General features: G+C 41.8%; 1 protein-coding gene across 2 annotated transcripts in view; it reads left to right on the top strand.

Moving 5' to 3' along the window:
* coq8b (coenzyme Q8B) overlaps positions 1-13,770 on the top strand; it is a 93,638-nt gene that overhangs the window by 47,750 nt on the left and 32,118 nt on the right. For both annotated transcript variants that reach the window (XM_072274502.1, XM_072274503.1), the window contains exon 8: positions 8,397-8,537. In XM_072274502.1, coding sequence (XP_072130603.1) covers positions 8,397-8,537 — 141 coding nt within the window. The remainder of the gene's footprint in view (positions 1-8,396; positions 8,538-13,770) is intronic.

Below are 13,770 nucleotides of genomic sequence, written 5' to 3'. Positions count from 1 at the left end.
CAGTTTGTTGTCCTTTGCACTCCGGTTGATCACCCAAGTTGGTGCGGTTTTTCATGGATTCTGTTACGGTTATTATTTCATGGGTTGTATCTGGCGACATATGTACTTTGATAGCAAATTTACTGATGAAGCACTTTGGCTGAAACGTAGACTGTTTATTCCCTTCCTTTGATGCTGCCTGACCTGCTGAGTTCCTCCAGCAATTTGTGCATTGTTGCAGATTTTAAGAGTCTGCAGAATCTCTTGTGTTTCTTGCTCATCCAAAACTAAATAGCAGTGAGGAAGAAGGCAGTGGAAGGGGAATTCCAGAGCACTGGATTGAAGAGCTTAGAGGATTCAAAGTGCATTTATTATCGAAGTATGTATGCAGTATACAACCCTGAGATTTGTCTTCCCCACCGACAGCCACGAAACAAAGAAACACCATGGAACCCATTCAAAGAAAATACCCCCCCATGCGCAAATAACAAATTGCACAAATGGCAACAAGAACATTAATCCCCATGCACAAAAAAGAAATCACGCAAACGGCAACAAGAAAGAATGAGGGAAAACACAGAAAATAAAACACAAAATCGAAAGCATCTATATTCAGTTCAGTTTAGTGTTCATTATCAGGCTGCCATGATTCAAAAGTTGCCCAGAATAGCAACAGAAAAGGGAGTGACCAGGAACCACAGTCCAATCCACAAACTGCAGATCCAGAACTTCAGTACCATCCTCTGACAGCATTGAGGGAGAGAGAGAGAGAGCGAGAGAGACCATTGGAACACCAGGACCTTCTCTCGGGCACAGCAAGCAAGAAGGAGAGAGAGATTGTCACACACAGACACCCTCCTCCGTCAGCAGCAAGCAAGAGGCTGGTAGACGGCACTCTATTCTACACTCGCCTTGATGTTTTCAATCTTTCTCTCTAAGCTTCCTGACCTCAATCTGCTCACCTCCTGGAACCCTCAATCTGCCCGAAAGCACACCATCAATCTATATATCACAGGCTCCAACAGTACCAGAACACAATTGAAAGGAAAAGAAGATGTAAAAGTTGTGAAAGGCACAGTTTTGCGGACCATCTGGAGAATGCCACTGTAGTAGTGTTGTTCACTGGGGCTATCTAGTAGGCAAGGTTACCAATGGTACACCAAAGGATACAGTTCATTATTAGCATTCTGGTTAGTTACTGTACTGCAGTAAAAGAGATAAGTGAGAGATCAGCTTTCTTTCTCAGGTGCATCAGAGTATGCAGTGAAATGCATTGTTTGCATCAGTGGCCGTACGATCGGAGGACGTGCCAGGGCAGCCCGCAAGTGGCACCAACATAGCATGCCCACGACTTTCTCACCTTAACTTTTACACCTCTGGAACTCAGGAAGAAACCGAAGTATTGGGAGGAAACCCACACGGCCGTGGAGAATGCACAGGCAGTGGCAGGAACTGATCCCCAATCACTAGCGTAGCCTAGTCACGGGACAATTTACAATCACCAATTAACTTCCCAACCAGTACATCTTTGTACTGTGAGAGGAATCTGGAGGAAAACCATATGGTCATAGGGAGAGCTCCTTACAGAGAGCATCAGGAACTGAACTTTAATCAGTGACTGCTGGCATTTTAAAACATTATGCTAACCACGATACTACTATGCTGCAGTTAGCCTACCCTCATTTTACTGCCATTTCTAGGATGCAGGCTACAGTGTTTCACATACAACCCCTCCTTCTAAATTACATATCTTCCTGTCTTTAAAATACAGTGGATTCTGATTAATTGGGACACATCGGGATCAGTACATTTTGGCCCAATTTAATGGCTGCCCCAATTAGATGAAGCCAAAGTAGTTGAAAGGTAAACAGAAAAGGCAAACTACTGATTAACTTAGTAACAAATTATGTATTTAAATGAAATACAGAACAAATTAGAACACTACAAATAATACTACTACTCATCATCATCAATCATGGTGACCATGATTGTTCTTGACAAATTTTCCTACAGAAATGGTTTACCATTGCCTTTTTCTGTGCACAGTGTCTTTATGAGATGGGTGACCCTAGCCATTATCAATACTCTTTAGATACTGTCTGATTGGTGTTAGTGGTCACATAACCAGGACTTGTGATATGCACCAGCTGCTCATATGACCATCCACCACCTGCTCCCATGGCTGCATGTGACCATGATCTTGGTCCAAGGGTGACCTGCAGGTGAGGGGAGGGGAAGGAAGGAGTGCCTTACACCTCCTTTGGTGGAGACACATCTCCACCCTGACACCCATACAAAGGCTATTACAGTACTATAAAACTGTATTAATTCTTAATATTTAGCAATGGGGAAATGCATCCAGTGTATGATGCTATGTCCTTTTGATTGACTGGAAGTGAACAAAATCAGTGCAGGCACCTCATGCAGACAATAGACTGCTTTTGTACAATGCTTTTGCTGATTGTATCCTCCAAATTTTAATTTTCATTATAACATTCAAGATGATTGCTGATACCTTAATTCTTCGTAGTTCCGATCTTGTTGAAGTAGCAAAATCATTTCCTTTTTACTCCTGTCCTTTTCTGGTATATCCAATTCTGAAAGTTTGAAACCACAGTGAGTAAATCAGATTTGATTTGTCTTGCGGCTTATTTCTCACCAACTGCTGGTAACAAAAATCACAGCTTTTTGAACATAAGTGCATGCAAATGATGCTATTTTAAAAACTGTTCAGTCTAGGCACAGTGAACACTGTTGACAACCACAGAAGTACACGCAGCTAATGCCAGTTAAATAACTGTGCGGCAACAGTCTCCTGTCCTAATTAAGGGGCATAATGTCCCAAATAAACAAAGGGAATCCTGGCTATTTTTTCCATTAGTTTTGAGGAGTTGTCCAAACAAACAGCTGTCCCAATTAACCAGAATCGACAATCTATTCTGATTCATTCACTGTTACTAGATCTCCCTCACCAGCCACACCATGGGAGCACCTTCACCACAGAGACTACAGCATCCATCATTTAGGACTCCCATCTCCCATGCCCTCTTCTCATTGTTACCATCAGGAATGAGGTACAGAAGCCTGAAGACACACACTCAATGATTCAGGAACAGCTTCTTCCCCTCTGCCATCGATTTCTGAATGGACATTGAACCCACGAACGCTACATCACTACTTTTTAATTTTTTGCCTCTCCTTTTGAACTACTTAATTTATTTTTATATCATCATCATTATGTGCTGTGTCATATGACATCATCATTCTGTGCCGTGTTGTATGACATGGACGATCATAGTCTTTGACAATGATAGCTCTTGGCAAATTTTTCTACAGAGGTGGTTTGCCATTGCCGCCTTCTGGGGCAGTGTCTTTACAATACCCTTCAGAGATTGCCTGGCATCAGTGGTTGCATATCAGAACTTGTGATATGCTAAGCAGGTGCTACACCTTGCCCAAGGGTGACCTGCAGACTAGAAGAGGGAAGGAGCATCTTACACCTCCTTTGGGTGTAAGACTAGGGTTGCCAACTGTCCCGTATTAGCCGGGACATCCCGTATATTGGGCTAAATTGGTTTGTCCCATACGGGACTGCCCTTGTCCCGTATTTCCCCCGCCAAGGTAGAGCGTTCCTATGAAACCTTTCGTGCCAAAATGGTGTAAAGCGAAGAAGCAATTACCATTAATTTATATGGGAAAAATTTCTGAGCGTTCCCAGACCCAAAAAAAACCTACCAAATCATACCAAATAACACATGAAACCTAAAATAACACTAAGATATAGAACATAGAATAGTACAGCACAGTACAGGCTCTTCTGCCCACAATGTTGTGCCGACCCTCAAACCCTACCTCCCATATAAGCCCCCGCCTTAGATTCCTCCATATACCTGTCTAGTAGTCTCTTAAACTTTACTAGTGTATCTGCCTCCACCACTGACTCAGGCAGTGCATTCCACGCACCAACCACTCTCTGAGTAAAAAACCTTCCTCTAATATCCCCCTTGAACTTCCCACCCCTTACCTTAAAGCCATGTCCTCTTGTATTGAGCAGTGGTGCCCTGGGGAAGAGGCGCTGACTATCCACTCTATCTATTCCTCTTATTATCTTGTACACCTCTATCATATCTCCTCTCATCCTCCTTCTCTCCAAAGAGTAAAGCCTTAGCTTCCTCAATCTCTGATCATAATGCATACTTTCTAAACCAGGCAGCATCCTGGTAAATCTCCTCTGTACCCTTTCCAATGCTTCCACATCCTTCCTATAGTGAGGTGACCAGAACTGGACACAATACTCCAAGTGTGGCCTAAGCAGAGTTTTATAGAGCTGCATCATTACATCGCGACTCTAAAACTCTATCCCTCGACTTATGAAAGCTAACACCCCATAAGCTTTCTTAACCACCCTATCCACCTGTGAGGCAACTTTCAGGGATCTGTGGACATGTACCCTGAGATCCCTCTGCTCCTCCACACTACCAAGTATCCTGCCATTTACTTTGTACTCTGCCTTGGAGTTTGTCCTTCCAAAGTGTACCACCTCACACTTCTCTGGGTTGAACTCCATCTGCCACTTCTCAGCCCACTTCTGCATCCTATCAATGTCTCCCTGCAATCTTTGACAATCCTCTACACTATCTACAACACCACCAACCTTTGTGTCGTCTGCAAATTTGCCAACCCACCCTTCTACCCCACATCCAGGTCGTTAATAAAAATCACGAAAAGTAGAGGTCCCAGAACAGATCCTTGTGGGACACCACTAGTCATAATCCTCCAATCTGAATGTACTCCCTCCACCACCACCCTCTGCCTTCTGCAGGCAAGCCAATTCTGAATCCACCTGGCCAAACTTCCCTGGATCCCATGCCTTCTAACTTTCTGAATAAGCCTACCGTGTGGAACCTTGTCAAATGCCTTACTAAAATCCATATAGATCACATCCACTGTACTACCCTCATCTATATGCCTGGTCACCTCCTCAAAGAACTCTATCAGGCTTGTTAGACACGATCTGCCCTTCACAAAGCCATGCTGACTGTCCCTGATCAGACCATGATTTTCTAAATGCCTATAGATCCTATATTTAAGAATCTTCTTAGTAAAAGCAGGAATGATATGATAAATACACAGCCTATATAAAGTAGAAATAATGTGTGTACAGTGTAATTTCACTGAACAGAATCGCCAAAACCGATTTGTAGAAAAAAATCGGCATGTACACGCATGCGCACATCATGCATGCGCACACAGGTGCCCACGCAAGGCTTCATGGTCATGGTAGTCTTTCTCGGGGTAAACACAAGTGTCCCATATTTGACTGCTACTTTTGTCCCTTATTTGGGAGTGAGAAAGTTGGCAACCCTATGTAAGACAGTGGTGGTTGGGACGAGAGCCGATTTCACTCATTTTCTGAGATGGTCAGCTCCATGGCGCTGAGGCTGTGAAGACTGCCCCAGCCGCTGTGCTCTGTGACTGCTGATATGAACTGATAAGCAAGGTTTTGGGCCTACTCATGGCTGTGGATCTGAGGATTCATTTTTGGTTCAAAATGCTGTTGTTCATTTCAATTGCATGATTTGTGTTTTTTTCCTTTCTCTCGCGCACCGAGTATTTGTCTTTCACATTTTTTAAATTTAATTGGGTTCTTTTTTCTTTTGGGTTTCTTACTTTGTGGCTACCTGTGAGCAAGCAAATCTCAAGGTGGTTTAATTTATACGTACTCTGATAATGAACTTGAATCTTAAATGTGCATGCACATGTGCAAGCACACACGTACATATATGTGTATATACGTGTGTGTATGTGTATATATATGTATATATGTGTGTGTGTGTGTATGTGTGTGTGTGTGTGTATATATATATATATATACACACATTCACATTAATTTCTTATTGTAATTTATAGGTTTTTTAAAATTATGTATTGCATTGTACTGCTTCTGAAAAGCAACATTTTTCACGGCATTTGCCAGTGATGTTAAACCTGATCTTAATTCTGAAATTTAGGTCATTTGTCCTTGCCACTGCGGTTATAATAGTGACACACTTCTGACTTAGTGACTGTTCTCTCTTCCCACTCTGGATAATGGACAACTTTCCTTGCACTCTTGTCAGAATCAGGTTTAACATCACCAGTGCATGTTGTGAAATATGTTAACTTTACGGCAGTAGTACAATGAAATACATGATAAGTACAGTAACATACAGAAAAAATAGGGTAAGTATATATCTAGAACACTAGACACTAGAATACTACAGCACAGTACAGGCCCTTTGGCCCTCGATGTTGTGCTGACCCATATATTCCTTAAAAAAAAGTAGTAAACCCACACTACCCCCTAACCCTCTATTTTTCTTTCATCCATGTGCCTGTCCAAGAGGTTTTTAAATACCCCTAATGTTTTAGCCTCCACCACCATCCCTGGCAAGTCATGCCAGGCACCCACAACCCTCTGTGTAAAAAACTTACCCCTGATGTCTCCCCTGAACTTCTCTCCCGTAACTTTGTACATATGCCCTCTGGTGTTTGCTATTCGTGCCCTGGGAAACAAGTACTGGCTATCCACCCTATCTATGCCTCTCATAATCTTGTCGACCTCTATCAAGTCCCCTCTCATCCTTCTATTCTGCAAAGAGAAAAGTCCCAGCTCTGCTAACCTTGCCTCATTAAATAGTTATGTTAAAATAAGTAGTAAAAGACAAATAAATTTTTAAAAAGTAGTGAGGTAGAGTTCATGGGTTCAATGGCCATTCAGAAATCGGATGGCAGAGGGGAAGAAGCTGTTCCTGAATTGTTGAGTGTGTGTCTTCAGGCTTCTGTACCTCCTCCCTGGTGGTAACACTGAGAAGAGGGCATGCCCTGGGTGATTGGGGTCCTTAATGATGGATGGTGCCTTCGTAAGGCACTGCCCTTGAAGATTTCTTGGTTACTATGGAGACAAGTACCCATGATGGAGCTTCCTTCAATCTCGTGCAGTAGCCCCCCCCCTCCTCCCCCATACTAGACAGTGATGCAGCCAGTCAGAATGCTCTCCACGGAATATTTGTAGAAATTTCCGTGTGTTTTAGTTGACAAATCAGATCTCCTCAAACTCCTAATGAAGTATTGCTGCTGTCTTGCCTTTTTTATAGCTGCATCAATATGTTGTGTTCTCAGAGATATTGACACACAACAAGTTAAAATTGCTCACTCTTTCCACTTCTGATCACCCTACGAGGATTGATTTGTGTTCCCTCGTCTTACCCTTTCTGAAGTTCTCAAACAGCTCTTCGGTTTTGCTGACGTTGAGTGCCAGGTTTCTGCTGCAACACCACTCAACTAACTGGTATATCTCGCTCCTGTACACTCTTTCATCACCATCTGAAATTCTGCCAACAATGGTTATATCATCAGCAAATTTATAGATGCCATTTGAGTTATGCCTAGCCAGACAGTCATGGGTGTAGAGAGAATAGAACAGTAAACTAAGCACACATCCCTGAGGTACGCCAGTGTTGATTGTCAGTGCGATGGAAATGTTATTTGCAATCCACACAGATTGTGCTCTTCCGGTTAGGAAGTCAAGGATCCAGTTGCAGAAGGAGGTACAGAGGCCTAGGACTGTGGGAATGATGGTGTTAAATGCTGAGCTATAGTCAATAAGCAACTTCCTGACATAGGTTTAACACTTGCTTTGCCTAGTAGCATGATCTCGGGGGTGGTAACCCCACTGCCCGGCCAAACTTTAGAACTCCCGGCCGGCTCCCTTTCACGCTCTCCAGCTAACAAAAAAAAACCTGGAGAGGGATGGGCTCCACCAGGTTTCAGATGCCCAAAACATGCCGTATGATGAGCGTACCAAAAGCTTGTCATGATGGCATGCACGTACGTCTACAAAAACACACACACACACGCACACGTTTTTCAGTCTGGTGGCCCTGGCGTGGATACTACGTAGAGTGGGACAAACAGTCCATGAGCAGAGTGGGAGGAATCCTTCATGTTGTTATTGGCCTTTTTCCAGCATCTTTCTGTGTATATATCCTGGATGGTGAGTAGCCTGCTGCTGGTGATTCTTTCGGCAGTTTTGACAAGCTGTTGTAGAGCATTACAGAGGATTCCTAAACCATAAAGATATTTGCTGTTGGTCAAAAGAATCTTGTTAAATGTCACTTATCTACTGCCATTTGTAAATAGATTTCACTGACTGTTGTAGTACTTTATTGGATCAGACCACTTTCGGTGTATAAACAGATATTTATCTGCTGTTAAATATCCTTGGACTGTGAGTTCTGCTACAGTCTCCCTCCTGCTTCCAGCACCTTGCGCTGTTTGGAGAGAAGGGAGACTGCAGGAAAAGTCACTAGAAAACGTCGAGCTGGTTGGGTCATGACTAGCGAACTGAACCAACCTCTTCAATATTCTTTTCTCAGAGAGTCCTAGACACGGAGCTGGGCCCAAACTGGCGCGACAAGTTGGCGGTGTTTGAGGAGAAACCATTTGCCGCTGCTTCGATCGGACAAGTACATCACGGAGAACTGAAGGACGGCCGAGAGGTAGCCATTAAGATCCAGGTACCTCCATTTCCCTTGCTGAGAGTCCAACTCTCATTTGGATGACGAGATTCCATCTCTTCAAAATTCAAACTAAATGTTATTATCAAAGTACATCTATGCCACCGTATACAATCCTGAGATTCATTTTCTTGTGGGCATATCCAATAAATCTATAAAATAATAACCCCAACAGAATCAATGAAAAACCGCCAACTAGGGCTTTCAACCAGAGTGCAAAAGACAACAAACTGTGCAAATACAAAAAGTAAAAATAAGAATAATAAATAAATAAGCAATAAATATTGAAAGCATGAGACAAAGAGTTCTTGAAAGTGAATCCATGGTTTGTGGAAATATTTCAGAGATTGTCTCATGGCTGTAGAAAAGGAGGAGGTCTTGGAGGGATTGTCTACTGGGTTTCTGTGGGTGGAAGTTAGGAACAGGGAGGGTTCAATAACTCTACTGGGTGTTTCTTAAACCACCCAATAGTAACAGGGATATCGAGGAGCAGATAGGGAGACAGATTCTGGAAGGGTGTAATAATAACAGGGTTGTCGTGGGAGATTTTAATTTCTCAAGTATTGATTAGCATCTCCCTAGAGCAAGAGGTGGCGTTTGTTAGGTGTATTCAGGAAGGTTTCCTGACACAATATGTAGATAAGCCTACAAGAGGAGAGGCTGTACTTGATCTGGTATTGGGAAATTAACCTGGTTAGGTGTCGGGTCTCTCAGTGGGAGAGCATTTTGGAGATAGTGATCACAATTCTATTTCCTTTGCCACAGCATTGGAGAGGAATAGGAACAAACAGGTTAGGAAAACGTTGAATTGGAGTAAGGGGAGATATGAAAATATGAAGCTATCAGGCGGGAACTTGGAAGCATAAATTGGGAAGAGATGTTCTCAGGGAAATGTACGGCAGAAATGTGGCAAATGTTCAGGGGATATTTAGGTGGTGTTCTGCATAAGTACGTTCCAGTGAGACAGGGAAAGGATGGTAGGGTACAGGAACCGTGGTGTACAAAAGCTGCTGAAAATCTAGTCAAGAAGAAAAGAAAAGCTTACGAAGGGTTCAAAAAACTAAGTAATGATAGAGATCTAGAAAATTATAAGGCTAGCAGGAAGGAGCCATGAGAAGGGCTTGGCAAGCAGGATAAAGGAAAACCCTAAGGCATTCTACAAGTATGTGAAGAGCAAGAGGATAAGATGTGAGAGAATAGAACCAATCAAGTGTGACAGTGGAAAAGTGTTTATGGAACCGGAGGAGATAGCGGAGGTAATTAATGAATACTTTGCTTCAGTATTCACTACGGAAAAGGATCTTGGTGATTGTAGGGATAACTTACAGTGATTTGAAAAACTTGACCATATAGACATTAAGAAAGAGAATGTGTTGGAGCTTTTGGAAAGCATCAAGTTGGATAAGTCACCGGGATCAGACAAGATGTATCCCAGGCTACTTTGGGAAGTGAGGGAGGAGATTGCTGATCCTCTGGCAATGATCTTTGTGTCATCAACGAGGACGGGAGAGGTTCCAGAGGATTGGAGCGTTGCAAATGTTGTTCCCTTATTCAAGAAAGGGAGTAGAGATAGTCCTGGAAATTAAGGACCAATGAGTCTTACTTCATTAGTTAGTAAGTTGATGGAGAAGATCCTGAGAGGCAGGAGTTATGAACATTTGGAGAGGCATAATGTGATTAGGAATAGTCAGCATGATTTTGTGAAAGGCAGGTCGTTCCTTACAAACCTGATTGAATTTTTTGAGGATGTGACTAAACACATTGATGAAGGTAGAGCAGTAGATGTAGTGTATAGGGATTTCAGCAAGGCATTTGATAAGGTACCCCATGAAAGGCTTATTGGGAAAGTAAGGAGACATGGGATCCAAGAGGACCTTGCTTTGTGGATCCTGAATTGTCTTGCCCACAGAAGGCAAAGAGTGGTTGTAGACAGGTCATATTCTGCATGGAGGCCAGTGACCAGTGGTGTGCCTCCGGGATCTGTTCTGGTACCTCTCCTCCATTATTGGGGTAATGTTGCAGCTGTATAGGACCCTGGTCAGATCCCACCTGGAGTATTCTGCTCAGTTCTGGTCACCTCACTACAGGAAGGATGTGGAAACTATAGAAAGGGTGCAGAGGAGATTTACAAGGATGTTGCCTGGATTGGGGGGCATGCCTTATAAGAATAGGTTGAGTGAACTTGGCCTTTCCTCCTTGGAGCAATGGAGGATGGGAGGTGACCTGATAGAGGTGTATAAGGTGATAAGAGGCATTGATCATGTGGATAGTCAGAGGCTTTTTCCTAGGGCTGAAATGGCTAACACGAGAGGGCACAGTTTTAAGGTGCTTAGGTACAGAGGGGATGTCAGGGGTAAGTTTTTTACGTACAGAGTGGTGAGTGTGTGGAATGGGCTGCCAGTGATGGTGGTGGAGGTGGATACTAAAGGGTCGTTTAAGAGACTCCTGGATAGGCACAGGGAGCTTAGAAAAATAGAGGGCTATGGGTAACCCTAGGTAGTTTCTAAGGTAGGGACATGTTCAGCACAGCATGGTGGTCCGAAGGGCCTGTATTGTGCTGTAGGTTTTCTATGTTTCAATGATGGGCAAGTGAAGTTAAATGAAGTTAGCCCATTTGGTTCAAGAGCCTGGTGATTGAAGGGTAGTAACTGTTCCTGAACCTGGTGGTGTGAGCCAAGAGGCTCTTGTACCTTCTTCCTGATGGCAGCAGTGAGAAGAGAGCACATCTGGTGGTGTGGATCCTTGATAGTGGATGCTGCTGTCTGGTGACAGCATTTCACGTAGATGTGCTCAGTGGTTGGGAGGGCTCTACTCATGAAGGACTGGGCTGAATCCACTACCTTTGGTAGGATTTTTCCATTCAAGGGTGTTGGTGTTTCCATACCATGTTGTGATGTAGCTGGTCAATATACTCTCCACCACACATCTATGGAAGCTTGTCAGAGTTTTAGAAGTCATGCCGAGTCTTTGTAAACTCCTAAGGAAGTAGAGGCGATGCCATGTTTTCTTTGTAATCACGCTTACATGGATGGGCCCAGGACAGGTCCTCTGAAATCATGACACCAAGGAATTTAATGTCCACCTCTGACCCTCCACTGAGGACTGGCAGATGGACCACCAGTTTCCTCCTCTTGAAGTCAATGATCAGCTCCTTGGTCTTGCTGACATTGAGCAGGAGGTTGTTGTGGCACCACTCAGCCAGATTTTCAGTCTCCCTCCTGTGTGCTGATTTGTCACCACCTTTGATTCAGCCTATAACAGTGATGTTGTAAGGAAACTTAAAAATGACATTGGAGTTGTGATTAGCCACACAGTCATAAATGTAAAGTGAGTGAGAAGAGCAGGGGCTGAGCACACAGCCTTGTGGTGCACCTGTGCTGATGGAGATGTTGTTGTCAATCTGAACTGACCAGGGTCTACAAGTAAGGAAATTCAGAATCCAATTGCACAGGTATTGAGGCCAAGGTCTTGGAGCTTATTGATGAGTTTATATTGGTGTGCTAATATCACCAGGGCCCTCACCATCCAGGATGTCACACACAAAATGCTGGAAGAACTCAGCAGATCAGGCAGCATCTTTTTTTTCCAATATTTTTATTGATTTCTTACATAAAAGAATACAGAGTACAGTAAGGTATATAATATATATCGATTACAATATATTGCAATCACATATATAGTTTCATTACCTCATATCCATATACATTAAATTTAAACATAATATTGAAAAGATATACTTTGTTACACAAAAAAAATCTAAACCCACTACCAGAAAAAAAAACTGTTTGGTTAAGAAGAAAGAAAAGGAAAAAGTCCTTATCATATAATAAAACATACTGTTAGCCAACATCTGTGCTTAATAGCAAATCAAAGATTTTGAAAATAATTCAAAAAAGGTCCCCACAATGTTAAAAAATCTTGTCTAGGTTCAGAAATTGAACAGCGGATCTTCTCTAAATTTAAACATGACACAACATCATGTAACCAATGAGTATGAGTAGATGGAGAAGCATCCTTCCACTTAAGCAACAATGTCCTCCTGGCTATAAGAGACATAAAGGACAAAATATGCAAATCATGTGACTCCAGCATAATATCATTTCCTCCAACGATACCAAATAAGGCAGTCAAAGGATTAGGTTTAAAATTTACTTTAAAAAGCACCAAAAAAGTTTGGAACACTTCCTTCCAATATTTTCCAAGACTCGGACAAGTCCAAAACATATGAATTAGTGAAGCTTCTCCATTGCTACATCTATCACAATAGGGAGATGTATCCAAATAAAAACGAGACAGCTTATTTTTAGCCACTTTAAATTGTAGAAGGGAATGACGGGCACATAGCGATGAGGTATTAACCAATTTAAAAATTTCATTCCAAGTATCCTCAGAAATTGGAATCTGTAAATCTTGTTCCCAGAGATTTTTAATTTTGTCTAAAGGAATATTTCTCATTCCAAACAACATACCATAAATATCAGATATAAATCCATTATGGAAGGGTTTCAAATTAAAAATTGTGTCAAGTAAATTCTTATCTGGACTTTTAGGAAATGTATGTACTTGAGAACGCAAAAAGTCTCTAATTTTAAATAACGAAAAAAGTGGGTTTTGGGTAGGCTATACTTAACTGACAGTTGTTCAAATGAAGAGAGACTATCTCCAACAAACAAATCCCGAAAATGTTTCATACCCAATCTATTCCACTCTTTAACAACTACATCAGTCATAGAAGGTTTAAAAAAAAAAGTTAGAAAATATGGGATTTGAAAGTGAAAAACGCAATAAACCAAAATTTTTCTAAATTGTACCCAAATCCTCAAGGTGTGTTTAACTACAAAATTATCAGTTAAATTACTTAAAGATAAAGGAATTGAGGATCCGAGAAGAGAAATGATAGAAAATTTATTAACAGAATTAGCTTCTTCTAAAGAAACCCAGACTGGACAGTCCTCTCGATTAATATAATATAACCAAAACATAAGATTCCGTATATTGACTGCCCAGTAATAAAACCTAAAATTGGGTAAAGTTAAACCTCCTTTCTTTTTAGCTTTTTGAAGATGAACTTTACTTAATCGAGAAATTTTATTTTTCCATATATACGAAGATATAATAGAATCCAAACAATCAAAAAAAGGATTTAAGAATAAAAGCAAGTACCGCCTGAAATAAATATAAAAATTTAGGCAAAATATTCATTTTAATAGAATTAATTCGGCCAATCAACGAT

The sequence above is a fragment of the Mobula birostris genome, chromosome 12, assembly GCF_030028105.1.
Source record: "Mobula birostris isolate sMobBir1 chromosome 12, sMobBir1.hap1, whole genome shotgun sequence".
Taxonomy (NCBI): domain Eukaryota; kingdom Metazoa; phylum Chordata; class Chondrichthyes; order Myliobatiformes; family Myliobatidae; genus Mobula; species Mobula birostris.
The sequence above is the reverse complement of the archived record's forward strand: the minus strand, read 5'-3'. Positions and strand labels throughout refer to the sequence as shown.